At 38.4% G+C, this 21,480-nt stretch overlaps 1 protein-coding gene across 1 annotated transcript in view; it reads left to right on the top strand.

Moving 5' to 3' along the window:
* Nucleotides 1-12,453, top strand: part of ATP6V0D2 (ATPase H+ transporting V0 subunit d2) — a 43,747-nt gene extending 31,294 nt beyond the window's left edge. Inside the window, exons 4-8 of the mRNA XM_049633203.1 lie at nucleotides 244-323; nucleotides 2,084-2,161; nucleotides 8,240-8,416; nucleotides 9,575-9,652; nucleotides 11,340-12,453. Of these exons, the coding sequence (XP_049489160.1) occupies nucleotides 244-323; nucleotides 2,084-2,161; nucleotides 8,240-8,416; nucleotides 9,575-9,652; nucleotides 11,340-11,501 (575 nt within the window). The 3' untranslated portion in view covers nucleotides 11,502-12,453. The remainder of the gene's footprint in view (nucleotides 1-243; nucleotides 324-2,083; nucleotides 2,162-8,239; nucleotides 8,417-9,574; nucleotides 9,653-11,339) is intronic.
* The last annotated feature ends 9,027 nt before the right edge of the window (nucleotides 12,454-21,480 follow it).

The raw sequence follows: 21,480 nt of genomic DNA, 5'->3' as shown, positions 1-21,480 counted from the left end.
GGTCCAAGGTGTTGTGAGGATCAAATACATGCAATGTTTAGCGAACAGCTTGCACTGAGTAAATGCTAAATAACTAATCACTCTCACTGTCACCATTACTGGTAGCTTTATCCAGTCTGTGGATTGCCACTCCACAGTGTCCTGGTCAGGAATGAGCACAGGATGGTATATGCAGGAAGTCTTTCCATAGTTGATAATCATGCTTTTGATGAATTTATTTTGTGTGATAATTTCCACTTTCAGCTCCATTCTTTCAAGACTGCATGTCTGAAAATACCCTAGATGAACTGAATATTGAATTACTGCGCAATAAACTGTACAAGGTAAGTGTCTCCCAAAATACTACGGTTTTCTTTTTTACATAATACATCTTAACCAGAGTTCTTTATTAAAAGTTACTTTGCCCATTAGCCAACTTCTACAATTATGAAGCTATACATGGTTGGAATACAGCTTTTACAGTCTTGGTCTTTTGCTTAAATACATACACGTCAGCTTCCCCTGAAGCAGCAAGATTCTTGAGAGGAAGTAATGCGCCAATCTTTCTCTGTATTCCCAGCTCCTTGCCTGGTGTGCCTAGAGCACAAAAGGTAACAGCTGGATAGGTGAATGGTAGGTGGGTGGATAGATGAGTAAGATGAACCATATCCATTTTAAAACAACCAGCATATAGGAGTGCCTGGCTGGCTCAGTCAATAGAGCACGCAACTCTTGATCTCAGGGTTGTAGGTTCGAGCCCCGTGTTGGATGTAGAGACTACTTAAAAATAAAATCTTTAGGGGTGCCTGGGTGGCTCAGTTAGTTAAGTGACCGACTTCCGGTCAGGTCATGATCTCACAGTTCGTGAGTTCAAGCCTCGCGTCGGACTCTGCTGACAGCTCTGAGCCTGGAACCTACTTTGGATTCTGTGTCTCCCTCTCTCTGTACCCCTCCCCCACTCATGCTCTGTCTCTCTGTCAAAAATAAATAAAGATTAAGAAAAACTTAAAAAAATAAAATCTTTTAAAAAATTAAAAAAACAAAACAAAACAAAACCCAGCATACATAGTGAGCCTTGTGTCATGTAGCATCCATTTCTATCCTTAATCCTATTATAGAGTCTTTGAGTTTCACAGTTAACCTGTCCATTTACTGACAGTGTGCAGCATACGAAGATGACCAACTCCTGGACACTACAACATAGGTACCACCTTGCATGATCTGGCCAGCTATCTGTCTATGCTGCCACCATTTGAGTAGCTCTATGTCATATGCACTGAGCAAACTCTGTCCATTTACACTCATACAACAATAGCATCTTTGGACAGACACTCTCACAGAGTAACTGAAGGAATATATACTGTCATGCCATTTACATAACTGGTTATGCTAAAACATAAGGTCCTTTCAAAAGCATTGTGTTGCAGGCAATTTTCCTCTTTATAAAGAAACTTATGGACTTAGAGCAGCCATCTTTAAGATATAGCTAACAGAAGGCACTGTTTTAAGTAAATTATAGGCATTAATTCACTTAATCCACACAGCAAAACTATGTGCTATCCCCATTCCTTATATGAGAAAACTGAGACATAGAGAGGTAAGATTTACTTGGCAGAAGTCAGTTAAATGGTAAGTGATTGAGTTGGGATTCAAACACAGTCAGTCTAACTGTACAGCCCAGACTCTGACTTTCCAATGTGTCTTCCATGTTCAAAGCCATCCCAAACGTGTCTCCTGAGCACCAAGAGAGATTAAATGTCGGCACAGGACCAAATCTAGAATTATTTGTTGAGCTCATAAAAGAGTTTGGCACTCTTATTAGAGTACCAAACATTAATCATGTGAAATAAACCCAAGAACCATGCAAAAAAAAGTGCTTGTTAAGGAATCATAAGGTATGATAAGTACAATTTTGTTCTTTTTTAAAGCTGTGCAACATACTTCATTGTGAAACCTTGTACCAAATTTTTAATAAAATATTGCCCTATGGGACAAGTAATTCAACCTCCATTAAAGTATTTAATAAGCCATGAAAAGCTGATCTACAAATTTCCAAAGGAAAATATCTTCATTTTATTGTTTTATGATCTTTCTTCTTTTTAAGTCTTACCTCGAGGCATTCTATAAATTCTGTAAGAATCATGGTGATGTCACAGCAGAAATCATGTGTCCCATTCTTGAGGTAAGAAAGTCCTTGAATTTCTTTGTGCCAAATAATATGCTTACACACTTTTCACTTGCATAGTCCTACTTATCTTTCTTTATCTTAGAAGCTCCTTTATCTAAAAATAAAATAAACAACATATTTTATCATATATATCATTTGATGCTTTCAGTTAAGAATGGTATTTTGCAAGTTTTCTACATTGAAAAGTTATTTTGGAATTAGAAAAGAAAAATGCTTACAAAATTTGGTCATGATTCATTTTTATGTGGTATGAATAGATTATAATTAGTTAAAAATTTGGTATACTATTAACAATTGGTGAAATACGAGTACTTGTAATAATCACTCAACTTCCCTCCAATGAGGGAACACTGGGAATCTGGGAATTCTCACAACTTGGAACCAAAGTCCACTCTGGGCCTTGTTCCTTATATAAATCCTAAAATAAAGGAAACTCAAACAACCCTTGGGCATTCCAGCTCTGGTTAGGAAGACTTTTGGGGTTAGGTGATTCACAGTTGGCATGCTCACTTAGTTATCTGTCAAATGCCCCCATTGCTTTCTACCTCTCTAATTGATGCTATAAACGTCTTAATTTCCCTTTCTCATCACAGATTTCATCTGTGCTCAGAGATCCTCCTGTTCACACATGTTGATCTCAGAGATCAGAAGGATCTGGGAACATGCTGGGCATATTTTGTACTGTGTTTCATATAGATCTCTTTTTCTGGCTTCACAAGAATAACAAAATGGTGGAGGAAGGAGGCAGGTACCATTCTAGACTTAGAAAAGCCCTTTGCTTTGTCCTGTGAAACTAAGTTTTGTCTAAAGAATATCCTTAATCATTAGATTATCTGTCACAGTGACTTCATTGGTAGGTAGATTAAATAGTTCAATAACCTGATTTCAAGAAAAGCCTGGTAATGGGGCACCTGGGTGGCTCAGTTGGTTGGGCGTCCAACTTTGGGTCAGGTCATGATCTTGCAGTTCATCAGTTTGAACCATGCATTGGGCTCTGTGCTGACAGCTCAGAGCCTGGAGCCTGCTTTGAATTCTGTGTCTTCCTCTTTTTCTGCTCCTCCCTCACTCCTGCTCTCTGTCTCTCTGTCTCTCTCTCTTTCTCAAAAATAAGCATTAAAGTTTTTTTAAAAAACATTAAAAGAAAGAAAGAAAGAAAGAAAGAAAGAAAGAAAGAAAGAAAGAAAAGCCTGGTAAGAACTGCCCTATAGCAAAAAAAGGAAAAAAACAAAAAACTTGAATAACTTCACCTGCTGTATTTTAACCTAATGTTCTGAAACTGCATATGATAAAATTAGTTCCTCTCAAAACATTTAATCTTTAAAATTTTACAGTTGAAGATACTTTGCTATCCCCTGTTGAAACTCGTCAAGCAAAAGCAGTCCTTGAAGTAAAAATTTATCACTGGAGAGCTCCAAAAATTCTTTTTTGCCTTTATCTATATTACACAGGAAGTGGGCACTGATAAATAAATAACATTTTTTTATGGCATACTAAATGTCAGAAAGTGAGCTAGTCTCTTTCAGACATTCTGAACATAAGTAATCTGCTGGCCCTAAGAAGCACTCCCCTTTCTTGTCATAAATTTTTAACTACTAGCCACACTATAAGAAGCCACATTATCCATGGCTCAAAAGTGTAATTTCAACATGGCATAATTCCTGTGGTTTAGAAATGGCTTGTGTGCTTTATACCCACAAACTATGTGCAATAAGAGCTATGGCAAAACTCAGAACATTTCAAGAGGTATACAATGACATTATCAATAGTTAACGTGTATTATGTGCCAGATGCTATCCTAAGTGCTTAATGTACATGAATTCACTTGGACTTCAAAACAGCGCAACAACAACAAGATGGGAGTTTAGCATCTATTTTTCAGAAGGGGAAACTGAGGCACAAAGAAGCTAGTAACTCGCCTGATGACACACACCTAAGAAGTGGTAATGTCAGAATTTGAACTCAGGCAGCCTCTCTCTGGTTCCTCTATGTTCATCCACTATTTTACTTACATTAAAGTTAGCATTCACAATTCTTGTATGAAAGAAAGTACTAATTCATAAGCAAGATCATACTGCATGTGGTATAAAAATCAAAAATAGATAAGAATTATGTCTCTGTAATCCTCAGTAATGCAGAAAGGACAGCATAGTAGAAGAATCCTTGTCACTGGAAGGGTTTGATCAAAATACTGTATAATACCCAGTGTTCTCATTATCCCTTCCTATACCCATGATACTACCATATTAGATTAGGTTCTTTTTTAAGCTGCGTTAAAAATAAAAGTCCGCTTGAGCCACCTGGGTGGTTTAGTGGGTTAAGTGTCTGACTTTGGCTCAGGTTGTGATCTTGCAGTTCGTGAGTTCAAGCCCCACGTTGGGCTCTGTGCTGACAGCTCAGAGCCTAGAGTCTGCTTCAGATTCTGTGTCTCCCTCTCTCTCTGCCTTCCCCCTGCTCACACTTTGTCTCTCTCTCTGTCTCTCAAAAATAAATAAACGTTAAAGAAATTTTTTTAATTAAAAATAAAAAAATAAAAGTCCACTCAACTACCTTTATACATTATACTGAAGTATTAGTTACACAGAGCATGCAATTATAATGTGTCTAATGATATGATCAGAAGAGATTTTTCAGATTTATATAAATATATCAGATCATGTAATTACCTCTCATTTTATTTGTGCAACATTAGAGCACCTCAGTTATCACATTCTTCCATCTATGTTCTTATTTAATCTGGGTTGACAGGAGACTGAAAAAGACTTAATATGGTGAAAGAGAGCATTAACCTGGACTTGCATGCAAACATTTGACCTAATTACAAGCTTGTGAGTTCCTATGGGAAAAAAAAAAAAAAAAGAAATTGACTTATGGTCAAGGGAAATACACTGCAATGTACTGTTTGCCTTTATGCCTTTTATTATTTGTCTTTGCTCTCCTGACAATCTATATGTTTAATGAAACAGTGAAAAACAAGTACAGATGAATAAGTTTGTTTCATCTTCCCTGGTTAGTACACATGCTAATGGGGCCGGGCTTGATTCCAGTTCACTCTTCCATTGTTGTTGACTCTTCCACCCACTGCCCCCACAAGGTATTCCTTTCCTCGAATGATGAACCGGCAAAAATGTGTGATCAGCCCAACTCCATCATGTGCAAGTGATAATGACTTTGAATAAGTCAACAGTACACTTAGTTTTTGCAACAACAACAAAAAATAAGTTATGGTTTTAAAATGAATGAGCATAAGGAACGGTGAAAGGACATAGGACATCTGGCATCCTCTATGCCACACAGGATGCCAGCCCTCTAAAAATGACAGAGAGGGCTTAAGTGAAATCTAATACCACCCCATTTACTCTTCCATAATCAGATGCTGTGTCAAACTGTCTGCTTAGGGATGGTCAAACACAGGATAGCCCTTTTACAATTCCAAGATTATAGTCCTTTTCACTAAGAAAACACACCCTCACACACAAAGAACCTCTAGATTAGAAAAGGGTGCTGAGGTAAATATACAGACGGTTATAATAAAAGGGAAACTGAAGTATAATAAGGAGCCAAAGGAAATCATACCCAATTGGGAAGGAAATAGAAGGACTTCTTGTAAAATAAAAAAAAATTAAAAAAAGCCATTTAATGGGACCCTTCAATGTAGGTAAGATTTCAACATGGAGAGTTCTGGAATGAAGTACACACATTGTAGGCAGAGGGAAGAAGTATTTACAAGAACAAGAAGTTGGAATGTGTGTGGTGTTTCAGATAACCAATTGTATCAACCAAAGTCCTCTCCTGGCATGGCACGCGAAGCCTTTCCTGTTCTCTTCCTAGCTACCTGTCCAGCCTTCTTCTTCGCGAAGCCTTTCCTGTTCTCTTCCTAGCTACCTGTCCAGCCTTCTTCTTCTTCAACTGCTTTCCCAGTGCCTGAGCCATGACCATTCCTCCACAATGTCATGCTTTAACTTCACGCGGCGTCCTCCTCCAGAACGGCCTCTGCTGCGGGGCCATCTGCAGTTCTGCTGCCCCACCCTACTTCTCTCTGGAAAATCCCAACATCTTACACAGCAATGTATGTCAATTATTTCTCAATAAAAGTGGGGGGAAACAGGAATAAAAACCAACATCTTAGAACTAGGAAGCACCTTGAAGGGCATGTGGGACAATTGGCTCTATTGTTGCTCCTCCTGCTCTAATTTTTATTTCAAGGTTTCTTATTGCCATGAAATCTCCCTCTTACATTTCTTCTCCTGTCCCTGGAAGGTCTAAACTTACTGCTAGGACTGGTGACATTCAGTGGCCAGAGGCAGCTGCCTTTGCTTCCAAATGAGGCCACTCCCTGCTTCTGGGTCACCCACGCTTTCCATGAGATCAATCAGAAGGATCAGAAGGAACTAAAGCTCACCCTCTTGATAGGAAACACCTGTTCTAACAGAAGAGTTCCAGCAAAATCTGTTGCAAGTCTAGATTCGTTAGTCAAAAGTACACTGATCAAAGGCTATTGCAGAGCAATTTATTTCAGCTATTGTGTTCGTTCAAATAACCTTGGGATACTGTTAAAATGTAAGCCCTGGATCAGGAGGGCTGGACTATGGCCTGAGACTCTGCATTTCTAACAAGCTTCCAAGTGACATCAAAGCTACTGAACCATGAAACACACCTTGAGTAGCAACATTGTAGAGAATATTATAGAAATTTGAAAATAAGAGACTCACAGACCATCCTGTTGGATTCAATGATTCAATGAAGATTCATTGAAGATTCAATGATCTTCTTATGCACTTCCAGGCACTGGATATTAAAAATAAAAAATAAAAAGAGTGACATGATTTCCCTCAAAGATTTTACAGTGGAGTAGGAGAGAAAGAATTTCCAGATTTTAAAAGAATGCAAGTGCAGGGTGTTTCAGGAATGTAGAGTTTTGTAGCTCAAGGACACTATGATAAACTCCCATGATAAGCAGAGAGGATCCCAGAAAGGACAGACTGAGATGGAATGGTCAGAAGAGGTAGGAGAAGAACCAAGAGATAGAAGAAACATGGAGACCAAAGGAATAGTAAGAAATTTCAAGAAAAACAGAGTGGTTACAGGAAATAGGCCTGACTTGGAGCTGTTTGCTCAGTTGCCTAGTGGTGCTGAGCACAAAGGCAGGCCATGAGCATACGTGACCCACCTGAAAGATCATGAGGTCAAACCCTATCATCTTACAAGTGAGGAAACTGAGGCCAGAGAGAAAGGTAACTTGTCCTGGGCCATGTAATTCTTAGCTACTGAGTTAGATTTATTGATGTCCAACCTAGGACTTTAAAGAAGAAAACCAAAACTATTAAAGAGCAAACAGATGGTGGGGTGCCTGGGTGGCTCATCGGTTAAGCATCTGACTCTTGATTTCGGCTCAGGTCATGATCTCACTGTGTATGAGATCGAGCCCCTATCTGGCTCTGCGCTGACAGCACAGAGCCTGCTTGGGATTCTCTCTCCCTCCTTCTCTCTCTGCCCCTCCCCCACTCACATTCTCCCTCTCTCTCTCTCTCTTTCTCTCTCTTTCAAAATAAATAAAACATTTTTAAAAAGTATAAACAAATGGCATATAGCATAAAGTTTCATTATGTAAAAAATCCTACTGACATCAATAACCAGAAAGAGATGTTAATATTTATTTCGTGCACTTTTTGCTCCAAACACCCCCCAGGCACTTCCACTTACATTATCTTGTCCTATTCTTGAACAGACCCCAACAAGTAGGTTTATTCCCATTTTCATGGAAGAGATATTTTAGACTCTAGTGGCCTATGTGACAGAGACACATGAGTAACTAATTGCAGAGTTCCTGGGAACTAAAGTTTAGTGGGGTTTCAAGAGTCCTAACCTATTATCACTAGGTGATCCTTTTCTGGGAAGCAAAATTACTCCATTGAGACTAAGGGAATATTAATAACACATATTTGTATTAAAATTAGACATAAATCCAGAACAGAGAGCAAATCACTCTGGACATAAATTTGTCTACTTAGGGTTCTGTTTACAGCAGTTAGTACATGGTTAGATTTTGCTGATACTATGTCTTTGCAAATTCAGTTTGAGGCTGACAGACGTGCTTTTATCATCACTCTTAACTCCTTTGGCACTGAACTGAGCAAAGACGACCGGGAGACCCTCTACCCGACCTGTGGCAAGCTATACCCTGAGGGGCTGCGCCTGTTGGCTCAAGCAGAAGACTTCGATCAGATGAGGAGAGTAGCAGACCATTATGGAGTACGTGACCACACTGGGGACCCTGAAAGCCTCATGCTATTTCATCACGTGTACTTTAGAAGTTCACACATCAAAATTACACATCTTATCTAAAGCAGTTATAATGTTCGTAAGGTAGAAAGCAATGTCATTCTGTAACTGTGTCTCCCAAAGAAATACTTGAAGTTTCTAACCCATACTACTTGTTTTTTTTGTTGTTGTTGTTTTTTGAGGTTCCTGCCAAGCAAGTACTTGTTTAAATCTCCAAGGAGCAGTCATTTGAGCACTTCATTTGAAGTGCTTGATAAAACAAGTTCCCCAAGGGACTGGTGCAGTGTTCTGGATATGTGAGCTCATGTCAAAGTTATATAAAATAGCCTGATCCAGTAGTCCTTTCAAGTGCCCATTGGGGAAACAGGCTCAGGTACAGAATGTCTACCGGAAATACAAGGGAGAATATGGACATATTGGTTTATACCTTTTCAGTGGCCAGAAATAGGCACTGGAATGAAGGCTGCTATGTCCTGCCCTTAATCCACATCCAGGTTCTATACCTCATCCCCAGATTCCATTCTTTCTAATTTACAGAAACATGATTTCCTCCAGGTAACTTTTCCAGAACTGGAATGACACTCTTATCTTTTCCTATGGGTTTCTGAAGACTTCCAGAAAAGAGAAGCCAGTAAACTGCATAAAACTTTGTAGTATCTCATGTCATTGCAAGAAGGTTTTGAGCATAATATTAAATTTTGAACGTTTCCCCAATCTCCACCCCTTCCACACCTGAAATTCCATGTGAAGTTTATCAACTGCCATGCCAAAGAACCCATGAACCTGTGATGGTTAAACCTCAAGCATTCATTTAGCCTCTATAATGTGCCCAACTAGCCCTAAGAACTGAATGTAGAAAATAGCTCATCCAATGTACATTGAGAGTACAATTGCATTTGCTGCTTCTTCTAAAGACCTGAATAAGCCAATGGCTAGAATTCCATCCATACTTTTTTATCTGGATTTTTGGGGTATTTTTTCAGGAGGCCAAAATCCTACAAAAAACCATTCAGCCCTTCTGGATAGATTTTTTAGAACAGACAGATACGTCATTTTCTATATAGCCAGGAAAATATCCTCATATATAAGAAATGAGAATTCGTTTAAAATAATCTTTTTGTTTTTTAGGTATATAAGCCTTTGTTTGAGGCTGTGGGTGATGGCAGTGGAGGAAAGACGTTGGAGGATGTGTTTTATGAGCGTGAGGTATGATATAAATGGAAATGCTATTAGTTTATGTTCTCTTTTTCTCTTGCTCTGGGATTTAGATGTTTTCTTACCTCGGATTTTCTTTTTGTGTGTGGTGGGTCTTTTTACAGTTGATCAGTTCACTTGATTAAACACACTCACAATTTGATGGCCAAATGGGTATTAGCATCCCTGGAAGGCCAATGGTTTTCATATGATGGCTTCCTGTGCAATTGTCCTACCCAGAAACACATAGTGTGCATAGTGATGCTCTGCAAGGAAAGCAGCAATTCCATAATTCACCAGAGAATCAGAGCTAGGACATTCCCATGATCATATATTGACTATCCTCATGCTGTACACTCTGTTAAGTGCATCTTACTCTCTGATCCATTCCTTCTTCAAGAAGGATTTGTCTACGGTTATAATATAGCTTATGAACACAATTGCAACACTTACTAATTATTTGTATAGAAATCCATCCAGAGAGTCTAGATGATTCTCTTTCTTAAAAAGCAGAACACTTAATCCATTCATAGTGAATTCCTGGGCTACTAAACCATTCAACAAAAAGGTCTTTTTTTGAGGGGGATAGTAAGGTCTCCCAAATTTAGAGAGTTTTTCTGGTATATTCTATTCATTTCTCTGAAACCACTGGCTCTTCCCTTTTAATTGATTGACAGAGAACCCTAAAATCTATCCAAATTTTAGGGTAAGGCTGGCTCCACAAAGCAGTACGGGACCCTTCCTGTAAGTCCTACTGTACACATTTTCCAACAGCTCTCTAGTGCCTGTCACAGAAAAAAGTAAAAACAATGCAAGTTATCCCATATCTTAGGGATATTTTTAAAATTCCACACTATTGCACAAGTGCTTCAAAGAAAGCTGTTAAGAAAGCTGCCCTTGGCAGGAAAAATAAGTGTCTGTTCCTGCAAGCAAGGACATCCACTTCCTGAATACTTGGCTTGAGGTTTTCAGAGCTGCACGAGGGACTCAGTACCTCTCATCCTTTTTTTCAAAATGGAAAAGAATAAAAGAATTATTCCATTTCAGACTTCACCCCAGTTAAACAAATTTTCTTTGAAAATTTTCTTTTACTGATCTACCTTCTGCAGAAACAAAACAAAACAAAACAATTCAACCATATGTCTTGTTGCTGCAGAGCATCTTAAGAAAGCTCATAATGTCACTCATTCCAAATCCCAGGGGCCTGTGACATTGCCATGGAGGACAGTTAGATAGCCTACAAACCTTTTTAAAATGTTCAAAGTTGTGGCCAAGGAAAAGCAGTTTACCTAACTGAAAGAAGCCTCTGGCCAAAAGCCAACTATATTACTGCAAAGTTCCACACAAACACCAAGATTTTCGTTATCTTTGTGGTAGCAGTGCTGCTCAGATTTGGAGTTTGTCTTGCGATTCTAGAAACCTACTTTGTATTTATTTATATTTATTTATTTATTTATTTATTTAAACTTGCCTTTTTAAAACTACTATTGTCTACCTTTATCTATAGAGTGACATTAATGCTCCCTCTAGAACCTCATGGGTTGTTACTGTTTTCTTCTATTTGACCCATTTTGGACATTGCCTATTTAAATACAAATAAGCACCGCACAAACACAAGTTAGTCTGTAGCTTAATGTTACTTCATAAATGTAGTATGCTCCCAAGAAGTGATGGTCCATATTTTTTTTTCTTTCCTCAGGTACAAATGAATGTGCTGGCATTCAACAGGCAATTCCACTATGGTGTGTTTTACGCATACACAAAGCTGAAGGAACAAGAAATGAGAAATATCGTGTGGATAGCAGAATGCATTTCACAGAGACATCGAACTAAAATTAACAGTTACATTCCAATTTTATAACCCAGTGAGGGACCTCACATGCGGAAAATCTTACATAGTAAGAAGAGGTTCTGAGGGGAAAAAAAAGAATTGTGTTATATTATCTGGGTTATATAAAAATAATCCACACCATTGCGGACCCACTAGAAACATAGTAAATCAGCCCTGAAATAGTATTTCTTTTTTTTTCCAGCGGCCTTAAATTTTGTTTCCCCATTTATGTCTCACTTTTTACCAGATCTTAGACATTAATCCTAATTAACCTATAGTACGTTTCCTATTCTTGTTTGGTTGTATTAACAATCAGATCTAACTAAAGTGTTTTACTTTTGCTTTCCTATGCTTCTCCACAGGCCCAAGTACTGTCTGCTTTTCTTTTTCCTCCCCTATGTCCACAAAAATCCAGGGCTATATGAGGCCAACATGGACCACATGTCATGAAAATATTGTATTTTTTTTCCTAATACACTTTTACTGGTTGTCTTGGGAAAGCTACACAATTCTGAATCATATTCCTTAGATGCAAGTAGTATTAAATTTGTTATTAAGGCTCCTGTTTAAACTTTCCTCACAATTCCCTTTAAATCTCTTGCAGTTCCTTCATGCTTTGCCTGAGAAGAAAGTAACCCTGCTAATTGTATTTCATTCATTCAGAAGAATAAATCTCACATTCAGTTTACAAGATATGGACTTTTTATAGAATTTCTTTAGAATTTCTACTCAGGAAAGGAAAAATCAACAAACACTGGTCAAGTTCTTTCTTTAAAAATAACAGATTCCTAAGTAAAAGATCTGTATTTACTATATTTTAAAATATAAACATATAGGGACGCCTGGGTGGCTCAGTCAGTTAAGTGTCCAACTTCGGCTCAGGTCATGATCTTGCAGGTTGTGGGTTTAAGCCCCAGATCAGGCCCTATGCTAACATCTCAGAGCCTGGAGTCGGCTTCAGATTCTGTGTCTCCCTCTCTCTCTGCCCCTCCCCCACTTGCGCACATGCTCTCTCTCTCTCAAAAATAAATAAACATTAAAAAATGCATATATATATATATATATATATATATATGAAACTCTTTGAGTGTATGTACAGAGAATCTACATATACTTGTATCTAAAATTAGGCACCTGGACCAAGGAGTAAATCTATTTTTCTGCCAAATCCAACTTTTTCATAGAATATTTTGGTAATTTTATTAATAGAAATTTTTAAGCATAAGGAAAAGCAGTGGCTCAGATTCCTGAAAGGAGAGTCAAATACCTAGATTTCCCAGTGCAAAAAGCCTAGCTCATACCCATGTCATGGTGGCTAAAGGCCAGTGCCTTGTAAAGGGCTCCACTGCAGACTTGTCAATTGGCCCCAAAGAGCCTGGTTCCCACATGTGGCCTCTGGTCTGGGAAGCATTCTCCCTGACTTGCTCCTGGCCATGCATGAGTTTCCTGGACCAGGAAACGCTTATATTTTACATTTTAATCTATGGTATCTGCAGTGGGAAGGTCTAAGGCTTCAAGCTGAGAGTGAAGATGATAATAGGAAAGAGGCAGCTTAGAGAAAGTTACTGTGAGAGGATTCTCAGACCAACCCTTGCCCACTCACCTCTGCATGGTATGTATAGGGGGCCCTAATGGGCCATAATGCAACAGGCTGAAGTTATCCAAAGGGCCGCAAGTCCCTTTCCTTCTACACAACTGAATGGCTCCAATTCCCCAAGCCCCTTCCCCAGTCAAGTGTAACCAATGTGTGACTATATGAGCAAGGAACTTCCCTACAACCCTGTGAGGCAAATAGAACATGCCCCCATTAGGAAGATACACACGCTGCAATGAAGAACTTGCCTTGAAACAAAGCAAAACAAAACCAAAACTATGAAGAACTTGCCTTGGATTTTAATAGCTTTCAGGTGTCTGAGCTGGGATCTGACTTCTCTGTCATGCCCTAGGAAACTGGTCTACAGTGGAGATCATGGACCTTTGAAAAGCATTTTATCTTATGTAAAATGAGGCCAAAAGTCAATTATATATGCAGTGTAGAAAACAATGAGGCTAAAAGCCTTTTTCTAAGCAATTGAAACTGAGACTCCTTACCATCCCTTTCCCACATTCTTCCCAGCAGTATTTCATCAATTGCTCCGATTTCCACCTCTATAGTCTGCTGCATGGCTGGTCTTGGAACACTGTATTCTAATGAATTCTATACCCAGAACTGCATGCAGTCTACAGCAGTCCTGCCTATACCCTAGTGTAGACTTCTGTCCATTCCTTACCCTTTTGTGTCACCCCTCCCTCTAGCCTTGCTCCCGTTTCCTTTTGTATCAGTTCACATGCCCTTCTTTATCAGTCTACCCGTGGACAGGAACTAAGTCTCTAATGAGGTTTTGCAGTTGGGAGAATTTGCGGTGCTCTATGGGATTCAAAATAGCAGTTGCAATTCTCAGGATATTTAGAGAACATCTAAGAAGAAATGCAGTCATTTTATCTGTTCCAGATGCCTTAAGAAAGAGCATGGACTGAGGGCAAATGGAAATGACCATCCTGGATCTCCTAGATCTGGAAGAGTTTGGCCCAAGGCTAAGTAACTATTGCTGGACAATGAAGGAATTCACGTAACCATTCTGACGTGTCCACCTCCACCTCCATCTCAACCCCCAGCATGGCAGCAATGTAGTAAGACATTGAGAAGGTGAAATAAAAGAAAACTAGAGTGAAGGAAGACTTGATGATGATCAGATCTGAGGATTTCATTAGTAGTAACTCTTATGTTTACCACTATTTAAAAAATGCTGTTAATAATGTCAGATCTCACAGATAGGATGTAGGTATGGGAAGGATACAATTACAGTTAATGTTGTGTCTTAGTTTCAGGAGCAGATAAAAGTCTCCTTATTGTTTGACTCATTTTAGCTCCTTTGAGTCATTTTCTCTTCATGTCAGCAAATGGAACCATTAATACATGTATGTATAGAATAGTATTGCGAGGAATATATGTGACATTATCAGAGGATGTCATTCTTGGTGATTTCATCTGACTTGTCACAAATAGCTGATGCCAGGATTCTTGGTGTCATTTTGCTATGTTGTCATAAAATGTATAAGCTTTATACATATGAAAATAGGATCTAGGAGCTATAATAAGTTCCAAACCACCTGCCGTAAGCAACCTCCCATGTTCTTTCTTCTCATTTACATCTTCATTAGTCTATCCAGCCCCCCATTGATCACTTTTCTACCCCTTTCCCCTTCTCCTCAGTTACCCCATGCTGTAGGTTTTGGCTTCCACTGACTGAAGACTTGATCACTGAGTCCAACTCAGCAGAGCCATCCTCAACATGGACACCTGGCTGTTTAGACACAGGAAGGCAAGTTGGGATTATCTTTGGAAAGAAGAGAGAATAAGAAGATGCATGTAGAGACTAGTGTAAATCAATATATTAGAAAGGAATTGTCCCCAAATAATTATGACTCTGACCCGATCCACAAATGCCATTTAAAAGTTAAGATCATTGGAGCACCTGGGTGGTTCAGTCGGTTAAGCATCCTACTTTAGCTCAGGTTATGATCTCAGCAGTTCGTGAGTTCAAGCCCTGGGTCAGGCTCTAGAGCCTGTTTCAAATTCTGTGTCTTCCTCTCTCTGCCCCTTCCCCACTCACACTGTCTGTCTGTCTGTCTGGCTGTCTCTCTCTCTCTCTCAAAAATAAATAAACATTAAAAAAATTTTTTTAAGTTAGGATCATTGACAAACTATAAAAGTATATCAGTAGCTCTATGACAATGGTGACTTCTGGAACGCCTGAGACTATTTTTATTTGCTAGATGGTGTGGATCTCTTATTGACAAAGTTGGAAATAAACTTAAAAATGTAAATGAGAAAGTATGAGGTCTCAATTGCAGTTAGCAAGGAATAGGCATCCAGTCACTAGAGAGGATTGCAGTGGTTTAGCATGTGTCTGCTCATTCTTTGACATGCCCCTCACCAAGAGATGGAGACTTTGTCCTTTTTCCTAGAATTTGAGCTGGCTTTAGTGACTTGCTCATAACCAGCAAAATCCAGACAAAGTGGTGCTGTATGACTTCTTAGACAATGCAGTTTCCTTTACCTGCTAGTTTGCAGTCCTGAGCTACAGGTAGATAGTCCAGCTCTTTTGAGGTTCCCATACTGTGAGGAAGCCAAATCAAGTGTGGACACTCAAGTCACATGGAGAAGCCAAATATAAGTAAGTATGGCAGCCCCAGTGGAGCTCCAACAATAGCATCAACTGCCAGCCATGTGAAGAGAGTCATGTTGGAAGTGTGTCCCAGTAAAATCATCAGACACGAAATTAAAGGCCAAGCCTAACACCAGACCACAACTATATGAGAGGCCCCAGCTGAAAACCTCCTAGACAAGTCCTTCCTAAATTTCTGACTTGAATCCTTGAGCACAATAAAATGGTTGTTTTAAATCACTAAATTTAGAGTACTTTTGTGCAATACTACCAAGTAGGACAATGGTGCTTAGTGACTATCATTGGATGTCTCCAACAGGTTTTTCTGGCTACTCTGAAGTCCTTTCTAAGTCCTATATAAGCCTCTCCCTCTCCAGTCATCTCTGCAGCTGGTCCAGACAAACATTGTTTCTGGACATGTCACCTACAAGTGAGTCTTGGACCTGGAAGGACTACCACTATACCATTTGAAGACAGAAATGCCATTCCCAGAGCCAGATATGAATAAGCAACTCCAGTTGACAATGTACCCGTCTTGTTTTCCAAGAAGACTTGGCAGCACCAGATTCACTGATATTCAGTCTAGCTCTCCGGAGGTAAAAGCCATTATCACCTTGGTCATTTTTTGAACAAACAGCAATTCTAGAATTTAAATAATTTATACATTTTCATATCCTATTTTTGTTGGTTTTTAAAATGAACTATTCTCTTATTCGTGCTGAGATATACATTTTTTTTGTATAAGATGCTTGCAGCTTTTCATTTTTGGTTTGTTTCAATGTGGGATTTCTTTTTAATTTTCTGGTTTTACTTAAAATATAAGAGTGGAATACTAATATATTTCAGTTTATTTCTGCAACATCAGGAATTTTTAAAAATTAAAGATTTTGTTTTTTCAGCTTTTGTTGAAGTATAATTGACAAATAAAATTGTAAGATATTTAAAGTGTACAATGTGGTGATTCCATATATATGTACATTGTGAAAGAAGTCCCCCATTGAGTTAATTATGCATCCATCACTTCACATAGTTATCTTTTTTTCCCCCATGAGAACATTTAAGTTCTGCTGTCTTAGCAAATTTCAGTTATACAATACAATGTTATCAACAATAGTCACCATGTTATACATTAGATCCTCAAACCTTATTCATTTTAGAACTGAATGTTTGTCTCCTTTTACTAACCTCTCTATATCTTCCCATATTCCAGCCTCTAGCAACTACTTTTCTACTCATTATTTCTAGGGGTTAATTTTTTTCTTTTTTTTAGATTCCACGTGTATGTGAAAATTAAAAGGAAACATATGGCTAAGATTTTAATAATCTTCACGATTCGATTTTTTAATTCAATAATATTTTACTTAAGATTTTCAGAGCCCATGGGGCACAGGTGGCTCAGTCGGTTAAGCATCCGACTTCGGCTCAGGTCATGATCTCACGGTCCGTGGGTTCGAGCCCCACGTCGGGCTCTGTGCTGACAGCTCAGAGCCTGAGCCTGCTTCAGATTCCGCGTCTCCCTCTCTCTCTGCCCCTCCCCTGTTCGTGCTCTGTCTCTCTGTCTCAGAGATAAATGAACATTAAAAAAATTTAAAAAATAAAAAGAAGATTTGCAGAGCCCTGGAAGAAAGATGGCCATAATTCTCAGCTCCCAGTGTCCAGATCATGTGATACTGCAAAAGGATTCACTTTGCTGGTGTGATGACAGTGATTTACATGGATAAAACTTTCAAAGCCTCAAGGTTTTTCAGTAGGAAGATCAGAGGAAAGTTATTTAAGATCCACACATGCAAATACATAAACATAAATCATATTATAAAGAATTAATACTTCATAGTTTAATTGTCCCTTGTGCTAAATATAATTCTGTGAAATACTGGGATTATCTGAGCCATAGAACTTAACATGAGTTGGGGCGCCTGGGTGGCTCAGTCGATTGAGCTTCTGACTTCGGCTCAGGTCATGATCTCACGGTCTGTGGGTTCGGGCCCCGCATCGGGCTCTGTGCTGACAGCTCAGAGCCTGGACCTGTTTCGGATTCTGTGTCTCCCTCTCTCTGACCCTCCCCCATCCGTGCTCTGTCTCCCTCTGTCTCAAAAATAAAATAAACATTAAAAAATTAAAAAAAAAAAAAAAGAACTTAACATGAGTTGTTAACAGTGACTTGAATCATTTGGGTTCACATAACCCTTTAAGAATCTGATGAGCACTATGGACACCTTCCCTCAGAATAATAAACATCTGCACATTGACCCAAAATTTTGCATAGTTTTTGAAAAGACTACAGACCCTTTAAAATCTATTCACGTGCAACCTAGAGTTCCATAGACTCCAGGTTAAAAACCTCCATTGATTAGGCCAAGGAATGAAAGGAAACAACAGGTTATAAAGTAATGGGTGGGAAAGAATTTAATTTAGAGAAATAAAATATAAATATCATATACCCTTCCATCTTTTGGAAGGGCATCCTGTTTAGCTGAGCAAGCATGTTCAGAATGGAGAAACATGCTTTGATAGAAAGGGCTCCTCACCTGGCCAGCAAGGTCAGTCATGTCAATCATGGAGACGATTGAGGAACAGAGGTCACAATCAGTTTGCTCTCATTCTAAATTAAAGTTATAGTCCAAAGCATCCAACTCTACTTTTTGAAACTATTGATGTTCATATCCATCCAATGCATTAACCAATGCTACTTTTTTTGCAAGAAGAGTAGATGAAAACTTTGTGGACTGGTTAAAAATAAATGCTGATCTATAAATATAGTCAACTGATCTTTGACAAAGACAAAGGCAATACAATAGAACAAAGACAGTCCTTTCAACAAATGGTTCTGGAACATCTATATGCAAAAAGAAAAAAAAGACACTAGAAACAGACCTTATACCCTTCACAAAAATAGCTCAAATGGATTATGATCTAAATATATGGCCTATATAATGACCTAAATATAAAACAGGAAACTATAAAGTTCCTAGAAGATAACTAGGAGAAAAGCTATATAACCTTGGGTTTGGTGATATCTTTTTCAATACAACACCAGAGACACCATCCAGGAAAGAAATAATTGATAATCTGTATTTCATTAAAATTAAAATTTTCTGCTCTGCAAAAGACAATATCAAGAGAATTATAAGACAAGCTATAAACTAGGAGAAAATATTTGCAAAAAACACATCTGGTGAAGTGCTTTTATTCAAAATATATTAAAAACTCTTTAAACTCAACCATAAGAAAGCAAACAACCTGATTAATAAATGAGTCAAAGACCCTAACAGACACCTCAATAATGAAGATATACAGGTAACAAGTAAATGTATCAAAAAATGTTCCATGTCATATATTATCAGGGAAATACAAATTAAAAACCATAAGGTTCTATTACATACCTATTAGAATGGCCAAAGTCCAGAACATGGGCAACTCCCAAAGCTGGCCAGGACACAGAGCAACGGGAACTCTCATTCATTGCTGATGGTAATGCAAAATAGTACAGCCACTTTGGAAGACAGTTTGGTGATTTCCTCAGAAGTTAAACATACTCTTACCATACAATCCAGCAATCACTCCCCTTGGCATTTTCCCAAAGGAGTTGAAATTTATGCTCACAAAAACCTGGACATAAATCTTTATAGCAGCTTTATTCATTATTGCTAAAACTTGGAAGCAACTAAATGCCCTTTAGTAGGTAAATGGATAAACTGTGGTATATGTAGACAAGGAATATTATTCAGCACTAAAAGGCAATGAGCTATCAAGCCATGAAAAGACATAGAGAAACCTTAAATGCATATTGCTAAGTGAAATAAGATAATCTGAAAAGGCTGCATATTGTCTGATTCCAACTCTGACATTCTGAAAGAAGCCAAACTATGGAGACAATAAAAAATTTATGGTTACCAGGGGTGGAGGGAAGTGGAGGAGGAGATGAACAGGTAAAACAGAACTTTCAGGGCAGTGGAAATATTCTATATGCTATTATAATGGTGAGTATATGTCCTTATTCATTTGTCCAAACCCCTGTAATAATCGACACAAAGAATAAATTTTAAGGTCAACTATGGGCTTTTGGTGATTATGATGTGTTAGTATAGATTCACCCTTTGTTAAAAAGAAAAAAAATGTACCACTCTGGTGAGTTATGTTGATAATGGGGGAGGTCATCTATGCATGAGTGGAAGCAGGGGTAAGTTGGAAATCCCTATACCTCCTTTTCAATTTTGTTGTAAACCTAAAACTGCCCTAAAAAAAAAAAAAAAAAGACTTAAATTCTGACCAGCTGATATTTCCTGAAGCTTATCTTCAGGATTGAATGATCAAATGGGAAAAATTACTTTTAAGGCTTCATCTTTGGTGAAATAGAAGAAAACTGTGCTCTCACATTTCCTCATGGCACCTAGAAATGAATCATTTCTATCTCCTTAGTCACCTTTTATTGCTTAAAGCCAAATAAAAGTAAGTCAAGTGGAATAGCAAAGAGTGGGCAGGACAGATGCATAAGCCCTTGGTAAATATTATAAATCCAGGAAGAGCAGGTGGAAATTTAAATCGGTATATTTCCTAGAAGTAAACATACAACTTTATGTTCAGGAAGTAGCCTCTGCTATCCTGCTTTGATGAGGCCATTTTCAGGCAAGACTTTGGAGAGAGGAGTTGTATGTAAATCAAAAACAGCTGGGCCTGGGCTAACCCCCTCCTGGGCCACATGGAAAGCATAAATTGACTTAAGACAGGAGTAATTGTAAAATATGGAGGGCAACAGCAAGGAGAAAAGGGATGCCTCTGTAAAAATTAAGCAGACCTCAGCACTCAGTTCAGAGAAAATGACTTGTTTCAAAATTAGCTCTCCATTGAAGCTATGAGAATAGCCTCCTTTGAGAGATAACTTACCTGAGGAAAAATAAGTAAAAACAAATGTCGTGAATATTGAATGAGGAACATACTCTTCTTAAGTCAAATTAATGCTTTAACCTTTTCTCCCTTAGTCCTTTTAGGTTTTCCCTACGTATTTTCCCAGCAGGGTATAACTATTAGAAAGCAGTAAATTAATTAGGAAAGAATAGGCTCAGAACAAAAAAAAATAAAAGCCAATTTCAAATATAACTCATGGGCACTATGGAAACAACAGGGTTTATTTAACCTCTCAGAGACCAACATAAGGCAGCACCACTGCTTTTGTTGAGCATCAAAAGGACCCAACCTAATAGCTACACACAGGTTAAGAGGCTCATCTCAAAATCAGCAAGCAGTTCATGGAAAGTGACCCCCAACCTCTGACATTCTATGAACGTGGTTGCAGATACAAAGGAAAAGCTCTCTTTTTATTAAATAAACATTATAAAAGAGACTGATTTTTGTACAAAGCTGATGTAAACTGAGGGTCTTTCTTTTCAAGATTGTGAAGTGCTAATATCCCTATTAAACTATTTTAGGGATCCTTGATTCCATGCCTGATGTAAGCCCACAGCAAGAATTTAAGAGGTTTTGGAACATTTATTAAGAAAAGTAATAATAGGGGCTCCTGTGTGGCTCAGTCAGTTAAACATCTCACTCTTGATTTCAGCTCAGGTCATGATCTCATGGTTTGTGAAATCAGGCCTCTCATGGGGCTCTACACCGACAACGCGGAGCTTGCTTGAGATTTGCTCTCTATCCTTCTCTCTCTCTGCCCCTTCCCTGCTCTCTTGCTCTCTCTCAAAACAAATAAACATTAAAAAAAAGAAAAGTAATAATAATGGGGACATAGAAGTTACATATGTTTTTTTAAACCAGAGTTTCTCAGCCAGTATGTCAAAGCACATAGCTAT

This window comes from Panthera uncia, chromosome F2 (assembly GCF_023721935.1).
Source record: "Panthera uncia isolate 11264 chromosome F2, Puncia_PCG_1.0, whole genome shotgun sequence".
Taxonomy (NCBI): Eukaryota; Metazoa; Chordata; class Mammalia; order Carnivora; family Felidae; genus Panthera; species Panthera uncia.
The sequence above is the reverse complement of the archived record's forward strand: the minus strand, read 5'-3'. Positions and strand labels throughout refer to the sequence as shown.